Source organism: Polypterus senegalus, chromosome 13, assembly GCF_016835505.1.
Source record: "Polypterus senegalus isolate Bchr_013 chromosome 13, ASM1683550v1, whole genome shotgun sequence".
NCBI lineage: Eukaryota > Metazoa > Chordata > Cladistia > Polypteriformes > Polypteridae > Polypterus > Polypterus senegalus.
The window spans coordinates 129,224,410-129,242,928 of record NC_053166.1 but is presented as its reverse complement, the minus strand read 5'-3'; the positions used below and the strand labels follow the sequence as shown (position 1 = coordinate 129,242,928).

At 36.5% G+C, this 18,519-nt stretch overlaps 1 protein-coding gene across 1 annotated transcript in view; it reads left to right on the top strand.

Annotated features, from left to right (window-relative positions):
- Positions 1-17,235, top strand: part of tmem184a (transmembrane protein 184a) — a 76,060-nt gene extending 58,825 nt beyond the window's left edge. Inside the window, exons 6-9 of the mRNA XM_039775099.1 lie at positions 1,270-1,361; positions 2,014-2,183; positions 2,768-2,965; positions 16,319-17,235. Coding sequence (XP_039631033.1) covers positions 1,270-1,361; positions 2,014-2,183; positions 2,768-2,965; positions 16,319-16,563 — 705 coding nt within the window. The 3' untranslated portion in view covers positions 16,564-17,235. The remainder of the gene's footprint in view (positions 1-1,269; positions 1,362-2,013; positions 2,184-2,767; positions 2,966-16,318) is intronic.
- The last annotated feature ends 1,284 nt before the right edge of the window (positions 17,236-18,519 follow it).

Sequence of the window (18,519 nt, the reverse complement as noted above, 5' to 3'; positions counted from 1 at the left end):
TCTCAGGCGATTGCCAGTCAAGCTGCATGGCGATACACTGTAAGCATAGGTCCCACTAGAGAATATTGGACCCTCATACCACCCTCATGGAGTTTGTTTCTGATAGTTTTGTCAGAAACATGCCTGTCGGTTGCCAGCTGGAGGTCATTTTGTAGGGACACCAGTAGTCAGCTGGAGGTCATTTTGTAGGGCTCTGATGGTGCTCTTCCTGTTCCTCCTCACACAAATAAGCAGATACCGGTCCAGCTGCTGGGTTGATGCCCTTCTATGGCCCTATACAGCTTTTGTTGTGTAACAGCCTTTCTCCTGGTATCTCCTCCATGCTCTTGAGATTGTGCTGGGAGATACAGCAAACCTTCTTGCAACGGTATGTATGGATGTTCCCTCCCGGAGGAGTTGGACTATCTATGAACCTGAATCGGCTACAGGTACTTCATCAGGTTACCAGTAGTGACAGGGACACTAGCAAAATACAAAACTAGAGACAAATCAGTCAAGAAGGATAAGGAGAGAGCAATTATCTGTGGCCACCAACTGCAAAAACCATTCCCTTTTTGGTGGTTGTCTTGCTGTTGCCTCTCTAGTGCACCTGTTGTCACTTTATTTTGCACCAAAGTAGGTGAAGTTGTTTCACAATTGCTTATGCTTCTTAACTGGACAGATTGATATCCCTGAAGCTTAACTGATTTAATGTTATACTGTGATGATTAAATGTTCCCTTATTTTTTTTGAGCAGTGCATATACTGTAAATATATACTAACAATGTGCTGTTGTTGATTGTGTTTATTAAATATAGTTTACTGTTCATAAAATCCAATTTAATTTTGCTCTGCTGTGGTATACATTATGAAATGTATCTTTTAATTAAACTGGTAATTCAGATATCAACTGAATTACATGTACATTGCTCAGTATTCGTATTCAGCAAGTATAGTTGACTTTCATTATTACGATTTTTCAACATAAAATAGTAAGAACATTCATTCATATTTTGTAAAAGTCAAAATGTTTTTTGGCATTCTTTTTTAAATAATAGTTTATCTTTAAAGCAATAAAGGTATTACTTTTTATATGTATATTTCTTTTATCATGGCATAGATGGTAAAAATGTGCATATTTTTGATACAGTAATAAGTAGCAAAACAGCAGAAAATAATTCTGAAATGTGTTGTTCATTTGTATATACAGCACTTTGACATTGCTCATGGATTAATGCAAAATGCTAACATTTAAACTTTAAACTAATTTTTTTTTTTGTTTACTGTCAGGCTACTCTACAGTTTTGTGTTGTAAAGCCCATAATGGCTGTGTTAACCATCATATTGCAAGCATTTGGCAAATACCACGATGGAGACTTTAAGTAAGAATACATTAAGTTTATTTTCTGTTGTAAATGATTTGCATTATCTATTAGGAATGTGCTTTGCTCTTACTACTTAGAGGTAGCTCCTTCGAAATAAAATGAAAGTTCTTTTACTTGCATGTGAATGGAAGTTTGGTGATTGGGTTAACTTAGAGTTAAGGTCAGATTCAGATTATACAGTGATCAAAATGTCAAGAAAATTAGATTTTAGAATGGTGTATGTATGTGTGTCTGTGGAAAGCTGAAACTGATTTTCACATCTTATAATTACAATTTTCATCAAAAAATTACACAGTTTAAGGTTTCACGTAGAGCTTTTGGATGAATATGTTCTAGCAAAGATGGTAGTTTCCAAGATATACTTCCTGAACGCAGAAACCTATGTACAATAATAACTTCCTAAAACCTTGACCTATCTTCTTCAAGCAAGTTGCATCATGTTTGTCTTACTACAGGTTTTAGGCTTATTATTATTGGTCTAGTAATTATCTCCTTCCTTTAAAAACACTCACTCTTGCTTCATTTTTGTATTCATGCTTTTAGGTCATTATTTAGTGTGTACATAATAATAAATGTATTTTATGGTATATTGGTATATAACAATACATCCTTGTTTTAATAGTTTTCTACATTTTGTTTTTCTCAACAGTGTAAAAAGTGGTTACCTTTACATTAGCATCATCTATAACTTCTCGGTTAGCCTGGCGCTGTATGCTCTTTTTTTGTTTTACTTTGCAACCAGTGATCTTCTTCGTCCTTTTGAACCTATTTTGAAATTTTTGACAATTAAATCAGTTATATTTTTGTCCTTCTGGCAAGGTAAGAAGATTTTTTTACATTGCCTAAAATACAGCCTTTGTAAGTCATTTTTAGAATATATTTTATCTTATTGTAGATTTTTTAGGTCAGTTTTGCTAATGAAACAAAATTTAATCCTGCTATATTTGCATTGAAAGATTGTGATATTTTTTCCCTAAACCATATTGTGGACTAAGCTTGGAGATAAAAAAAAAAAAGTAAATGCAAATGGGATTAATGTCTAAATTACAGAGTTGAAAAGGCTTTAATCAAAAAATATCTTAATTCCCTTGTGACTTATTTTGTTAAATTGGCTCTTTGGGCATTTCTTACATTAAAGCAATTGATAGTCAATCTCTGCAGCTGTAAATGGTCATTTTGCTAGGTAATACATATATCATTGTATCATTGACCTTATGAACAAATCAACTATAAAACTGAACTGATGATGTAATGGATTTGCATCATATTATAAGCTTTAATGCGTAGCAAGCATATGTTGTGATTTGCTAAATAAGGTAAGTTGATCATGTAGAATAGAAAGCAAATTTTAAAATATAAACAATAGAGGATACACATCTGTAAATTATTTGTTGTATCATCAGGTATGTTGCTTGCACTACTTGAAATGTGTGGAGTCATCCCTGAGGCATTATTAATAGATGACCATCACGTGGGAGCAGGAACAGTGGCAGCAGGATGGCAAAACTTTATTATCTGCATTGAAATGTTTTTTGCTGCAATTGCACTCAGATATGCCTTTACATATGAAGTTTACCAAAACACAAAGACTGAATCTCCAGGTATGACTTATTTTTATTAAATATGTTTTGCAATTTGAGATAAAGTAAAATAAATGTGTCCTTCCACATCCAGAGTCTTTTGTTAATATTTGTCTCTATCTGCATAACTGATACCATTTTTAAATCATTTACCTGATAATAATTTATATACTCTTGAATAAAAAATTATGAGTAAAATGTGGAGCTAGAGTAAATGTGAGGGATTAAGTTACTCACCTTGTGCTTTATATTGTGCAGTTATCACTTACCTTATATATACCACAATGAAAGTATTATGATACAGTTGATACAGTATTTCAGAAATAAATTGCTCAATCTGAATAAAAGCACATTCTGAGAATAATCTGGTGAGTGTGTGTAGTGTTATGGAATGAAAGGAAGAGGAATGCAAAGTTAATGGAAGGACTTGGTGTGGAGGTGATATGTGTTGTGCTGAGGAGAAACTGACTAAGGTGGTTTTGGAATGTGGAGCAAAAGGCATAGAATTATTGGGCAGAGAGGTGCACCAAGATGCATGTGGAAAGAATGAGCAGGTGATGTCAGATGATATGAAAAAATAGGTCTCACCGAAAGATGTCTAGGACCACATGACAAGTTGGGAAAGAAGACTTGGGGTGACAAATGGCTAATCTGAGTAAACATAGTGAATTATGTATATATACCAGTATTCTTCTAAGGCAAGACAACCATGGAAAGCACGCCCGAAGGGGCATGGATTCATTAAACCGCCGACAAGTGAGACAACTATGGTGCACGCAGGAAGGAGTCACGCCCACCAAATCCAAGACCATTGGATACGATGACAACACGCAGGGCCACGCCCACCAACTCGGACGCGACGACACAGAAAAAATGGTGTCATTTATATTCGTCTGTCGTAGAGGCCACATGCAGTGCAGGTCAGGTTAATGTCATGTGCATGTCATGCACCTCCGAGCTACGTTGACTGTTCATAGAGGCATGTTTCTCGCGGAGGTGAATCGCCATATGCAGCGTTTGAAACGGTTTGTGAGGTGTATCCCGTGGGATCCTTAAAACAATCCTTTACAACTGAGGTTAAAGCACAATGAAGTAAGCAGTCTTTAAAAACTGAGTTTTCGGTTACGACGCACGACCATACCATAGCAAACTGTTTTACACGCTACATACAGCTATTCGCATCCGCGACAAACATGCGTCTTCTTAGATGCTCCTGCAGGAACACGGAAGACGTTTTCCTGCCCACCAACACTCCTTTTTCACCGGCCGGCGTCTACCCTCGCTCTCTAGGCATTCACACTGCCTGCCCATTTGCCCGACGCAAAAACTCACCGACCACCCAGTTAGTCCCTTTCGTCTGTGGTAAGAGTCCACATGCACGTCTGAGCCATGCGGCATTTGTTATGCCGCGGGTTCACTATTGTGTTGTATTTTGCTCTCTCCAGAGTTCCATCTTTTCATTCACTTACTGTTGTATTCTCACACCAACCCGTTTTAGACATCCGTGTCTTTCCAGAAGTGTTTAGCATTCAATAAATAATTATGCATGAGATTGACCGTGTGTCTACCCAGCGCAGAGAGGCGTGGGTAAGCCGTTGAACCCCATTCGGGCTGCAAGCCGTGGAATTCCCACTAAGTGTGACTCATACGCTCCCACTCATTACGTCCCTACCCTTTGTACACACCCCCCTCCCACCTCGCTACTACCATGGTCAGGTATCTTGGTGGATTATATATAGAAAAGCAGCCAAAACCGAGGGGTATCCCATGGGGTCCTTAAAACATTCCTTTACAACTGAGGTTAAAACACAATGAAGTAAGCAGTCTTTAAAAACCAAGTTTTCGGTTACAACGCACGACCGTGTGCACCATAGCAAACTGTTTTACACGCTACATACAGCAATTCGCATCCGCGACAAACATGCGTCTTCTTAGATGCTCTTGCACTTTGTTCACAACCACCTCGCTACTACCGTGGTCGGGTGTCTTGGTTGGATTATATATAGAAAGGCAGCCAAAACCGCACAGAGCAATGAAAAGTCTAGAGTTCCATCATTTCATTCACTTTCTGTTGTATCCTCAAACCCTCCCTTTTTAGATAACTGTGTCTTTCCAGAAGTGTTAAACCATCAATAAATAATTATGCGGTGTTTGTTATGCCGCGGGTTCACTATTGTGTTGTATTTTGCTCTCTCCAGAGTTCCATCTTTTCATTCGCTTACTGCTGTATCCTCACACCAACCTGTTTTAGACAACCGTGTCTTTCCAGAAGTGTTTAGCATTCAATAAATAATTATGCATGACATTGAGCATGTGTCTACGTGGCGCAGAGAGGCGTGGGTAAGCCTTTGAACCCCATTCGGGCTGCAAACCGTGGAATTCCCACTAAGTGCAATTCGTGCGCTTCCACTGGTTGCGTCCCAACCCTTTCTTCACACCCCCCTCCCACCTCGCTACTACTGTGGTCGGGTGTCTTGGTGGATTATATATAGAAAAGCAGCCAAAACCACACAGAGAAATGAAACGTCTACGTCAGTCACAGGTACATCTGGACTGTGTAAATACGACGACTCAAGTGATGAGATGGAGGTGGGCACATGAACAGGCACTGCATACTGAACGAGAAATCAGCAAATTAGCATGACGGACGGAGCTGAATGGACGTCCTTCTCCTCTCCTCCCGTTCCATACTCCGCGCCATGCAACCCCATCCCTCCGTCTGGCAGAAGAAGGCGCAAGGCCGGTCCGCCAGTTTTCAGTCACGGACGATTGTGTGTTGGTTCGTTCCGTTCATTGTTACAATGTTGCTTTTCTTGCTGATTTATTACATTACAGATTTTTCAAATGTTAATTTTCTCCCTGTGCTTAAAAATCATTAAAAAAGCGGCCTGATTATGCGGCATATGGTACGCCGCGGGTTGGCTAGTTTAGTATAATTTCTGTTTCTAATCTGTATTAAGTCTCACATACTGTAAAAGAACCAGTTTTTGAGTTTTGATAATTTAAGAGCAGGTGCCTAGATAGAAAATAGTATGAACTGGCTCTTATAGTACCAGCTGTGTTCCCATGTTTCTCTGCTGCAGCAGCAACCTGCTGTGACTTTTTTTGTCATGTAAATGTTTGAGTGCCTGTTACATGTGACTGAAGCTAAAAATTTCAAAAACTATTTTAATAATTATGGTTATAATAATGGAAATAATTAAGTGTTATTAGTCCATGATGCAGAAATTATAGTGCAACTTTCTGCACAATAATTGAAAATACTCTAGCTAGATTATGTTATGTACTTGTGGTAGAATGTTACAAAATGTAAATATTGAATCAACTATAATTAGGCATTGTATTTGTTTACAGTTAAAAAGCTTGTAGATTTGCATGCTCATGTCAAAAGAAATGAAAGAAGAAGAGGTGTTGATTTTGTTTTTGGTTGTTTCATTTATTTGTCTTTTTATTAGATATTTAAGATATGAAAAATGAGAGCTTGACATGTTTTTAAATGGTCTTTTTATCACTGTTTTTTGAGATTCCTGGCACAAGTTATACTTTACATATTCTTACACCAACTAGGTTCTGCACAGAACTTTCAGTACTGAATAAAGTGCAGTGGTTTAAGACATTTCTGGTCACAATGTCTATTGTACAAATAAGATTTCTTATACTGTATCTCCAAGTAATAAATTCTTTCCTTTAAAATGGAAGTTAATTTATGCTCCCCTGTAGGTGAAGTACCATTTACAACATATTTCCCATTTTATTCTATTTTGCAGAAATAATTAAAGTGGTTTAAAGCAGTTAAAACTACACTGCTAGCAAAACCACTGATAGATATTGTGGAATTCCAATGTAGATTAAGTTTTCTGATTTCATTGTTTTCACCTTACTTGAGAAAACTAAAGTTCTTCAGATCAAAGCTACAATAAATGATTATTCCGATAGTCATATTTTTTGTGTTAGTTCCTTTGATAAGTCACTGTTCACTGAATGCCAAATATGAAAAAATATATATTTTGTGCAACAGAATGTACTTTTCTGCATTAAAGCAAAACTGTCAAGGAGTGTGTTCTAGGGACTTAGTTTAAAAAAAAAAAACTTTAAATGCGCCTAAGAAAATGTATAACCTAATAAAGCAGCATCGAACAATATATTCTCATCTATTGCCATGGTGAACACAATGGAATTTAAACCAATAATTGCCTTTGTTTTAAATGATTTATTTTATTGAAATGCCATCTCAAAATGCATAACACAGTAACCCAAGAGAAATAAAACCTAACTGGTATCTTGACTTTCAGGCAGTACAAAAATAATAGTAATAGCTATCTCAAAGGTGTTTTCTGTTCAATGATAAAAGTTGTGTTCTGACTGTTGATGACAGTGTAAAATGTCATAATATAATTTACTCAATAACAGGACTGTGGGAACTCAAACCCAAAAGGAGAAACAAATTCAAGGCTAGGAACCAGTCCATCACAGGACCACTGACACGTACACAGGCCATGATGATTTTGAATCCTCAGTTAACCTAACATGCACATACAGGCAGGCTGTCATGGCTAACACTAGAATTACCAGAGCCTACGAAAAACTCGTAATTCCGTCCCACCTTAAACTGCTTCTTAAATCCCTTCACACCTCTCCGCCAGCGCCCTTTGTCTCTCTAAATGTGCTGATAAAGAGAAGCTCGAGCAGCCGGCTATTCCATCCCCCACCAATTTAGAACGTGCACGAACTTCTCTCAGCTCATGCCTTGATTGAGTATCTGGGAGTGAAGTGGAGTTTTAGAGTGAAATAATAGATCGTTGTTTGGAACACACGCATTTCATGTCTGTTCCGTTTCTACAGTAATCTGTGTCAACACATTGTTAAAACAGAAACTTTTTTATATTCTAGTAGTAGATGACAAAATGTAGGCATAAACTATATAATGTATGAAGCCTGAAGTCCAAATAGCAAAGAAACATTTTCACAAGAATAACACAATTGCACTTTTATTCAAACATATAACTGCAGAAAGAAAAGCCTTTAACATGCGACATTGACACCAGTTTACTATAACTGACTCCGTGGTTCAATAGATACAGCCCCGCTTGGGAATCAAGGGTCACGGGTTCGATCCTGCCCTCCCTTTTGAGAAGTAAACTGTTCTTAGTCTTACTGTTTTAGAATAAAACATACATTTGATTTCAGTCTGTAACAGCCGGTGCAATTTATGATCTTTGTAAAGGTTAGCTTTTTTTTTTATTCACTTTTCACTCTCTCAGTCGCGTTCAGAATCAATCCATACAACCCCATCTGACACGGCTGTTTTCACTAAAGACGCGCTTATAGCTCTGCAGTGTACCACGATGCATACTAACGCCCCCCCCGGTTCTGACACACAAACGCTGGCGAAGCTGCCTTCTTCGATCTCACCGTCACTTGCTTTTCTTTTATTCAGTTTTATTGAGTGTTCCTGCCAGTCCCCGCATGTTGCTGTATGCTTTTTCTTTTGCACCCAGGACATGCAGAAGAAAGAATGGTAAAGACCAACTTCGCGCTATATGCAATCATCAGACACTCCCCATCTGCCCGTGTCGCTCAAACACAGGAACATATATTGGTGTAAAAGTATAACAAAAGTGCACTTTTATTCAAGTGCCCTTTTTCCATCGCCTTTTCCTGTAAGAAGCAGTGTACACACTTCTCTATGCTGTGGTTTCTATTACACACCTGAAAGAAAGAGACAATACATATGAACATATCCAGCATACAGCAACATGCGGGACTGGCAGGAACACTCAATAAAACTGAATAAAAAGAAAATCAAGTGACGGTGAGATACGAAGAAGACAGCTTCGCCAGCGCCTGTGTGTCAGAACCGGTGGGGGCGTTAGTATGCATCGTGGTACAGCACAGAGCTATAGCGCCTGTATTCTGTTTCTTTTGTACTCCAGGGCACGCAGAGGAGAGAATAGTAAAGAGCAGTAAGTTCGGCGCTATATGCAATCATCAGACACTCCATCTGCCCGTTGTTTTGTTATACTTTTCAATACTTTTATACTGCTCAAACGGGCATGCTCAAAAATACACGTAATGCCACGAAAAGTGCACGCAGACACTTCATTTCGCAAACAAAACAAGTGCACTTTTATTCAAAACTACCTGTATAACCAAGAAAAAGAAAGCAAGATACAGTAGGCGATTGATACGACATCTTGCATGGTGCAATGCTAAGAAGTGAAGATTTTCATTCCGTGCTATATAAAATCATCACATTCAAATATTAACAGTTCCCACACACCCAAGGACCGTCCTTCCTACATTTACGACACGTACTTGTTGCCGTACACACCTCTCTGTGCTATGGTTTCTATTACACTGAATGAGCACCTGACACTGTACTTTCTTCCCTGGGGGAAGGTCCCGCATCAGAGAATTTCCAGTTCCTGCATAAATTCACACCGATCTGACGCTGTTCGCTTTCAAATAATATTGCATTAGTGCATTATATTTTCACATATATTGTCTTTCTTTCAGGTGTGTAATAGAAACCACAGCATAGAGAGAAGTGTGTACACTGCTTCTTACAGGAAAAGGCGATGGAAAAAGTGCACTTGAATAAAAGTGCACTTTTGTTATACTTTTACACCAATATATGTTCCTGTGTTTGAACGACACGGGCAGATGGGGAGTGTCTGATGATTGCATATAGCCGGTTACTGGTCTTTACCATTCTTTCTTCTGCATGTCCTGGGTGCAAAAGAAAAGCATACAGCAACATGCGGGACTGGCAGGAACACTCAATAAAACTGAATAAAAAGAAAAGCAAGTGACGGTGAGATACGAAGAAGGCAGCTTCGCCAGCGTTTGTGTGTCAGAACCGGGGGGGGGCGTTAGTATGCATCGTGGTACACTGCAGAGCTATAGCGCCTTTAGTGAAAACAGCCGTGTCAGATGGGGTTGTATGGATTGATTCTGAACGCGACTGAGAGAGTGAAAAGTGAATAAAAAAAAAAAGCTAACCTTTACAAAGATCATAAATTGCACCGGCTGTTACAGACTGAAATCAAATGTATGTTTTATTCTAAAACAGTAAGACTAAGAACAGTTTACTTCTCAAAAGGGAGGGGCGAGGATCGAACCCGTGACCCTTGATTCCAAGCGGGGCTGTATCTATTGAACCACGGAGTCAGTTATAGTAAACTGGTGTCAATGTCGCATGTTAAGGCGGCTTTTTCTTTCTGCAGTTATATGTTTGAATAAAAGTGCAATTGTGTTATTCTTGTGAAAATGTTTCTTTGCTATTTGGACTTCAGGCTTCATACATTATATAGTTTATGCCTACATTTTGTCATCTACTACTAGAATATAAAAAGTTTCTGTTTTAACAATGTGTTGACACAGATTACTGTAGAAACGGAACAGACATGAAATGCGTGTGTTCCAAACAACGATCTATTATTTCACTCTAAAACTCCACTTCACTCCCAGATACTCAATCAAGGCATGAGCTGAGAGAAGTTCGTGCACGCTCTAAATTGGTGGGGATGGAATAGCCGGCTGCTCCTAGCTTCTCTTTATCAGCACATTTAGAGAACAAAGGACGCTGGCGGAGAGGTGTGAAGGGATTTAAGAAGCAGTTTAAGGTGGGACGGAATTACGAGTTTTTCGTAGGCTCTGGTAATTCTAGTGTTATCAAAGGAAGCCTCTTTCACATACCCACAACTTAATTCATGTTACAGCTCACTGGATTAATATTTTGCAACACTTCTTTCCTTTTAGCCAAGGTAAAAATGCAATTTTTTTTTTGCAATATTAAGAAACTTCTGTAACATTTGTAAAATGTTCTTGAAATTTGATTTGATACTGACAACACTGTAATGTATATCTACTGTATATAATATGCTATTAAAAATAGCATATACTCAACTATACTGTTACCAAGAATGTCTCTGTGGTATTTTACTTAAAATGATATTTACTTCTGCCTTTGAAGCATAAAAAATGTACCTATGGTAAAAGGTTCACTTAAAAGTAAGTGTCAATGGAAGAGATACTGTCCATCACTGCTCACATTCACACACATGCTTACACCCACTTATTAACTGACTTCATGCGCTTAGAGTGTTAAAGAAAAAAAAGATTCCTGGAAAGAAATATGCACAGTGCCTCTAGAAACTTTATCACCGAAAGCACTAATTGTGTAGGGAGCACAATATAAGCACCAGCACCTTTCTGCATCATCTAGCAAACAATCACAAAAGAAACATCAGTGTTATTTCATATTACTCATTTAAAACAACACAACCTTTCTTCAGCCTCAGAAATTCTTGTGTTATGCTACTGCATATTGATGAGTTAATGTAAGCACTGGAAGGGCTATTTGGGGAATGACCACAGTTGTGTATTACAAGGCTTAGGGAAGAGATTGGTGGGGATGGGATTATTGGTCATTGTCTCAAAAAAGAAGTATGTCTGTTTCAGGAAATAGTGAAAGGGGTTCTTTACATCTGTTCTATCCAAAGTCAAGGTACAGCTCTCCAACTTTACTGAACAAAAGCACTACTAGCTAAAGTAATTTGAAATAGTTTTTATAATGTGCATTTTTAACAGTTTTTAATTTTATTTGCAAGTGACTATAGAAATAATAGACCATTACTTTCAGTACAAATACTATCAACCATTTTGGCAAATTATTCAATGCTTTCAAATTCCTTAAGGATGAGTTCAGCCAGAGGTGCAGTGATCACAGATTATTATTATTTGCTTTAAAAATCAGTACTTAATTAGCAGAATTCTTAAAATATGCATGGATTCTTGAATAAACTGTAAAACGTTAACTCTTCACAGTGCATAATTCCTGCAATTCACTCTGAGTGGCAGTGACAGTATCCTTCTGTTGCATTGTGTGAAGTAAGCTCAATACTATCGGTGAAAGCTTGTTCTCTTTTTAAATGATGTTTTAATCATGACAAATACCTGAAACTGTAGTTAAATATATGTACAGTAGAATCCCAAAGAAACTAAAATGAATTTCTCACCTATGGACCATGCAGAATTCACTTTAGTTTAGTATTGTAAATAGTAATAAAAAGCAGTCTTTTTTATCTCAATTGACCAGATCAAAGTAAAAGCAAAGTTCTACATTTACAAATATGCACATAATTTATATTGCAACTACCACAGTTCAGTTTATTACCAGTATGGGAAAGTTGATGCCACTAGGGGCTGAGTTCTATTACAGATATACAGCAGAATCTTTATATTCGGTCCTTCTCAACAAATAAGGATTTGTTAAAACAACAACTGTCTCTAATGGAAAAAGGATCAATCTGTGGTGCCTACTTGTAGGCAACAGAAAGAAAAAGATATTTAGTTTTGAGATTGATGAACTCTTTCTGTTAATGTGAAAAAACCTGGAGCATGCATGTCTCAGTTAGAATTCTAAGCTGTTGGTCATTAAGCAAATTTCTCCTGTACTGTACCAAGTCCTATTTGTGTTCTTGTAGAAACACATGAATGGAAAGGGCAGTCTCCTCTTTAGACAGAGCTAGTTCCCTTGTTTCATGGAGTTCCCAGAATGACACTCTTCCTTCCTCAAAGAAGAGCATAACAAGCTCTGACAAATCTGCAGTTCTTGTACTGCTTTACTATTTGCTCTTGTGCTTCTGACTGATGCTTCATAAAGAGGTGGAGTAAACTATGTTGCTAGATATTCTGGTTAAGAGTATATTATAAATCATTTGTGAATGAATGGTTATTAGGAAAACCATACAAGTATAAACTGTCATCTGTACTTAGGTATAAGTCACCTAGATATCTTGAGATTTTAAGTTTAGCAAAATAACAGGGGTAAAAAGAATTGGAATACATTGATGATGTGACTAATACACAGTAAAAATGTAATTCTGTATTTTCTGTATCTCTCAATTTCATTTGTCCTGAAAAGTGTATTCAACTATCTGTCAGTTTTCTAAGCCACTTATTTCTAGATTGTAGAATAGCGATATGTATATAAAAGAGAAAAAAATATATTTTTTCTGCTTCAGCAGTAAGTGTGTTCATTGTTGAGTGTAAAACCTCTAATTGAATGACAAGGAGGGTTTAGAATGATAACTTGCTCAACAAAATGTCCCAGACTTTTCTCTGCCATAAAAAAAAATGTATTTGCCAGTGTAGCTATTTATTACATTATTCTAAGACTGACAACATGTTTGAAGACTCTAGCCAGAAAAGGATTAGCTGAAAATTACATTTTTTATGTAAAAGTAAAAACTGTACATCATTAGATTAAAAGAAAATATTAAAGACCTTAATGTTTATTTGCCATTTCTGTTAGTTCAGGTTGAGTTTATTTTTCTTTTTAATTTTTACACTCTTACAGTTTTTGCAGTTAATAGTACAATAAATACATTTAATTTTTTTATGCTCCACAATGAAATATTGCCATCAGAACTGAATGTGCCTCTATAATGTGTGACATACACATAACAGATGTTTTTTTCATGCCAGTAATTGATCATATATACTAATGTAACATGTAATCAGAATTTTTTTCTTTTGAAGTACAGTATGTAACTCTCCTGACTAATGATGAGTGAACCCCATAAAGTTCTCTTCGCCATGATTTCACCAAATGCATTGAAGTCAATGGGGTAGAAGGAACTGAACTAATTTTGAGTGGATTTTAATGCTGAAATTTGTCTTTTAAACTACTAAGTACTGTATTATGATTACTTTGATAATAGCAAGTAACAACAAGAAAATATGCAACTGTGTAACAGAAACAAAAATACAGTAGAAAAGGTATATTTAGTGTCTGTTGCTGTAGTGATGCAGATTTGGTTACACATCCTTTTTGTGATCTTAAGAGGTTGGGCTTTTATAGGGTAACGGGAGGAAGAGGCATGTCTACTGCATCAGCAGAAGTGATGTCCGAACCTGGTTGTAGTTGTAGTTTGGAAGTGGAGTCTGTGGAGGAACTGGACATGGAATTAGAATGGCCTGCCTTCCGGGTATCTTCTGGGAAGGAGAAAAGTGCATTAGTGCACCCACTGAACCCTTGACCCAGCATACAACATTCAGTTAAGCCTATTGATAGATAGATAGATAGATAGATAGATAGATAGATAGATAGATATACAGTGGTGTGAAAAACTATTTGCCCCCTTCCTGATTTCTTATTCTTTTGCATGTTTGTCACACAAAATGTTTCTGATCATCAAACACATTTAACTATTAGTCAAATATAACACAAGTAAACACAAAATGCAGTTTTTAAATGATGGTTTTTATTATTTAGGTAGAAAAAAAAATCCAAACCTACATGGCCCTGTGTGTGAAAAAGTAATTGCCCCCTGAACCTAATAACTGGTTGGGCCACCCTTAGCAGCAATATTTGCAATCAAGTGTTTGCGATAACTTGCAGTGAGTCTTTTACAGCGCTCTGGAGGAATTTTGGCCCACTCATCTTTGCAGAATTGTTGTAATTCAGCTTTATTTGAGGGTTTTCTAGCATGAACCGCCTTTTTAAGGTCATGCCACAGCATCTCGATTGGATTCAGGTCAGGACTTTGACTAGGCCACTCCAAAGTCTTCATTTTGTTTTTCTTCAGCCATTCAGAGATGGATTTGCTGGTGTGTTTTGGGTCATTGTCCTGTTGCAGCACCCAAGATAGCTTCAGCTTGAGTTGACGAACAGATGGCCGGACATTCTCCTTCAGGATTTTTTGGTAGACAGTAGAATTCATGGTTCCATCTATCACAGCAAGCCTTCCAGGTCCTGAAGCAGCAAAACAACCCCAGACCATCACACTACCACCACCATATTTTACTGTTGGTATGATGTTCTTTTTCTGAAATGCTGTGTTCCTTTTACGCCAGATTTAACGGGACATTTTCCTTCCAAAAAGTTCAACTTTTGTCTCATCAGTCCACAAGGTATTTTCCCAAAAGTCTTGGCAATCATTGAGATGTTTCTTAGCAAAATTGAGACGGCCCTAATGTTCTTTTTGCTTAACAGTGGTTTGCGTCTCGGAAATCTGCCATGCAGGCCGCTTTTGCCCAGTCTCTTTCTTATGGTGGAGTCGTGAACACTGACCTTAAATGAGGCAAGTGAGGCCTGCAGTTCTTTAGACGTTGTCCTGGGGTCTTTTGTGACCTCTTGGATGAGTCGTCTCTGTGCTCTTGGGGTAATTTTGGTCGGCCGGCCACTCCTGGGAAGGTTCACCACTGTTCCATGTTTTTGCCATTTGTGGATAATGGCTCTCACTGTGGTTCGCTGGAGTCCCAAAGCTTTAGAAATGGCTTTATAACCTTTACCAGACTGATAGATCTCAATTACTTCTGTTCTCATTTGTTCCTGAATTTCTTTGGATCTTGGCATGATGTCTAGCTTTTGAGGTGCTTTTGGTCTACTTGTCTGTGTCAGGCAGCTCCTATTTAAGTGATTTCTTGATTGAAACAGGTGTGGCAGTAATCAGGCCTGGGGGTGGCTACAGAAATTGAACTCAGGTGTGATACACCACAGTTAGGTTATTTTTTAACAAGGGGGCAATTACTTTTTCACACAGGGCCATGTAGGTTTGGATTTTTTTTCTCCCTAAATAATAAAACCATCATTTAAACACTGCATTTTGTGTTTACTTGTGTTATATTTGACTAATGGTTAAATGTGTTTGATGATCAGAAACATTTTGTGTGACAAACATGCAAAAGAATAAGAAATCAGGAAGGGGGCAAATAGTTTTTCACACCACTGTATTTGTAATAAATATAAAATAGGTATGTATATGAATACAATCAGGGTAGCAAGATCTCTTTAATAAAATCTAAGGCAAAAATGTCCTGAATAGATTTTTATGGTCCCAGCCTGGCCCATGGATCAGTAATGCAATTAATGTTTCTTATCTTAGATATTGGTGTTTTATCAGATATTGCAAGATTTAGAAAATAAATTGCTGGTCTAGTAACCATATCTGTTGTTCATCCTTTCATTAAAAGAAACATTTAAATATAACACATTTAACACACGTTAACACTCTAATTTCACAGATTATAATGATCCCTGTTTGAATTGTTATATTGTTATAATTATTTACTATCATTGTAGCAGACTGTAGTCTAGTTGGTTTCCCAAGGCTTGATTGAGTGAGCTAAATGGTGAATGGGTGCACCTTATACATTTCTAAAAGCACTTTAGAAAATGAAAAGGAATTTAAATAAAATGCCAGCATTTGGTTGTAAACATTAGCTCTAGCCTGCCTAACAAGACAAGGTTATTTGAATGATTTACATTGCACTGTCTTATCACATTTACATTTATGTCCTTTTTTTGCATGTGGAAAATCACTAATAAAACAAAAATAAAATTACTTTGTTTTTAATTCTTTTAAGGTAACAGTGCTCCAATGCAGAGTATCTCCTGTGGCTTGAAGGAAACCATGAACCCCAACGACATGGTACAAGATGCTATTCACAATTTTTCTCCAGCCTATCAGCAGTATACTCAACAGTCTACACAAGAAGTGACAACCACAAAGCAGAATGGCAAGTTGGAAGAACATGGTCCAGTGAACTGGACGAAACGACCAAAGAAAAATGAGAAACTTAATCTTATCAATTCAGACGATGAACTGTAGGCCTTTAACGTGCCTTTTTTACTTTCGTAACAATTAAGGCCATTTACTGTTGTCATATTTTGGAATTGTTTGTAAGTCAAGATGAAGTTGCCCAGAAATCCTGTATGAAGTAATGAAACAAAGACTATAAATTCTAAATTTGCAAGCTGAAGACATTACTTTTTCTGGGTTATTTTTCTTTCCATTTTGTTTTTTTCCTTTGTCCCAATCCCCTTCCATTTGTACTTATGGTTTTATGATTTAAATGAGATTAATCTGTTTTCTGTTGATCTCTGAGGTGAAGCAGATGTTTTGCATTACGATTTCTTTGTTTCTACAGAGAAAATGGCAGACAATGTATTGGAAAATGACTTTAGTTGTCATATGCAGAATGCTCATTTTGAAAATCTGATATAAGGATGTCAAGTAATATAGTCTGTCACTATAATACAAATGAATAAGCCATGTTTTAAAGGGCATTAAGATAAAATGTATGCTTCAAAAAATAACAGTGTTTATTAATAAGATTTTTTTGTAAAAAAAAAGAAAAACACTATACTTTTTTGTGTATAACCAGAAATGTTTTTAAAAAGTTCATTTAAGTTTTAAATTGCCAGTGGAGCTTAGGGTAGCAGCTGCATCTGCACTATTAAAAAAAAAACAAGCAAAAAAAAAAAACAACTTTGTAAGTGGTGGTTAAGAGGAATGAGTCCTTGAGTAGCATAGACTTATGAATTAATAATCAGCTGAAAATGAGTAAATCAGTGGTATGAAAACTACAGCATATTTTACCTATATACTATATATGTATATAAAAGTAATTTTGTGTATATAGATGGCAATGCTGTCTTACCTTTTAAGCTTATTAAATCACAGTGGTGTTTCTAATCCCTTTACATATGTACCACTGTATATAATAATTGGAAGCATACCAATTGTGTTTATTGTGAGCATTGCCATTGTTTGTATGTAAACATATTAAGTATGCATAATTATAATTTTACATTTTTAATTTAGTGTGTTTTCAAACAGTGATACTTACTTTTTCATTTTTATTGTACTTACCAGATAAGTGTATTACATCAAAAAACTGCTAAAATTTTAAATGCTGTGGTAAAATATTTACATGAATAATTCGGTTAGGATACAGGTGAATGAGAGTTTCAGGGTTTCAACGATAATTCCAAATGTAACTGAAATATTTGGAGTGATATAGTATTATTGTGGTTAGCAGATACTAAAATTTTGGTTGAAGTGTACACACCTGTAATAATAATACATTTTATTTTATAAGGAGCTAGGCTTTTGGATAAAAGGGTAATTCATGTGTGTTTAATCTTGTTAATACCACAGTGAACTAAAATGAAACTTTTACGCATTTAAATAAACGTGTGTGTATTTATTTTCATATTTGTAATATATTCTATAAATATAGGGGAAAAAATGGTTGAAAGTTCATTTCAGACTAAAAAATAAAAAAAGAAACATTTTAAGTGATATTGGCAAAAAAGCCGAGTAATATAAACCTGTACAGTAAATTAAGTTTAGTCATTCACTAGGCACAGGGTGACCAACTAACTTGTTTACCTTGTGCCTTTGTATACTGTGATTAGTAATTTACAGCTGCATTATAGTCTTTTGTTCTTTTAACCTCTTTTGCTCTGTTGTTATGCCATCTCACTTTTGTATCTTAACTGCTTACTTTACATCAGGAGCATTCTTTGTTCTTAAAAAGGGAATTTTAAGAAAACCCTGTGTTTTATCTTGGTAGAGTAATATATATTGCTCTACTTTCCCGTATTGTATTATTAATATGTAGCCTTAGAATACCCAATCTCACAGACTTACCACAGTTTATAAGGTATTATTGTATATAACTTATACCCACCTTCCCTTCTATATCTATAACCTCAGGTAATTAGATGTAGTAAAAAGACAAGCAGGAGTTAAGTTACACATAAAATAATGTATTACTGA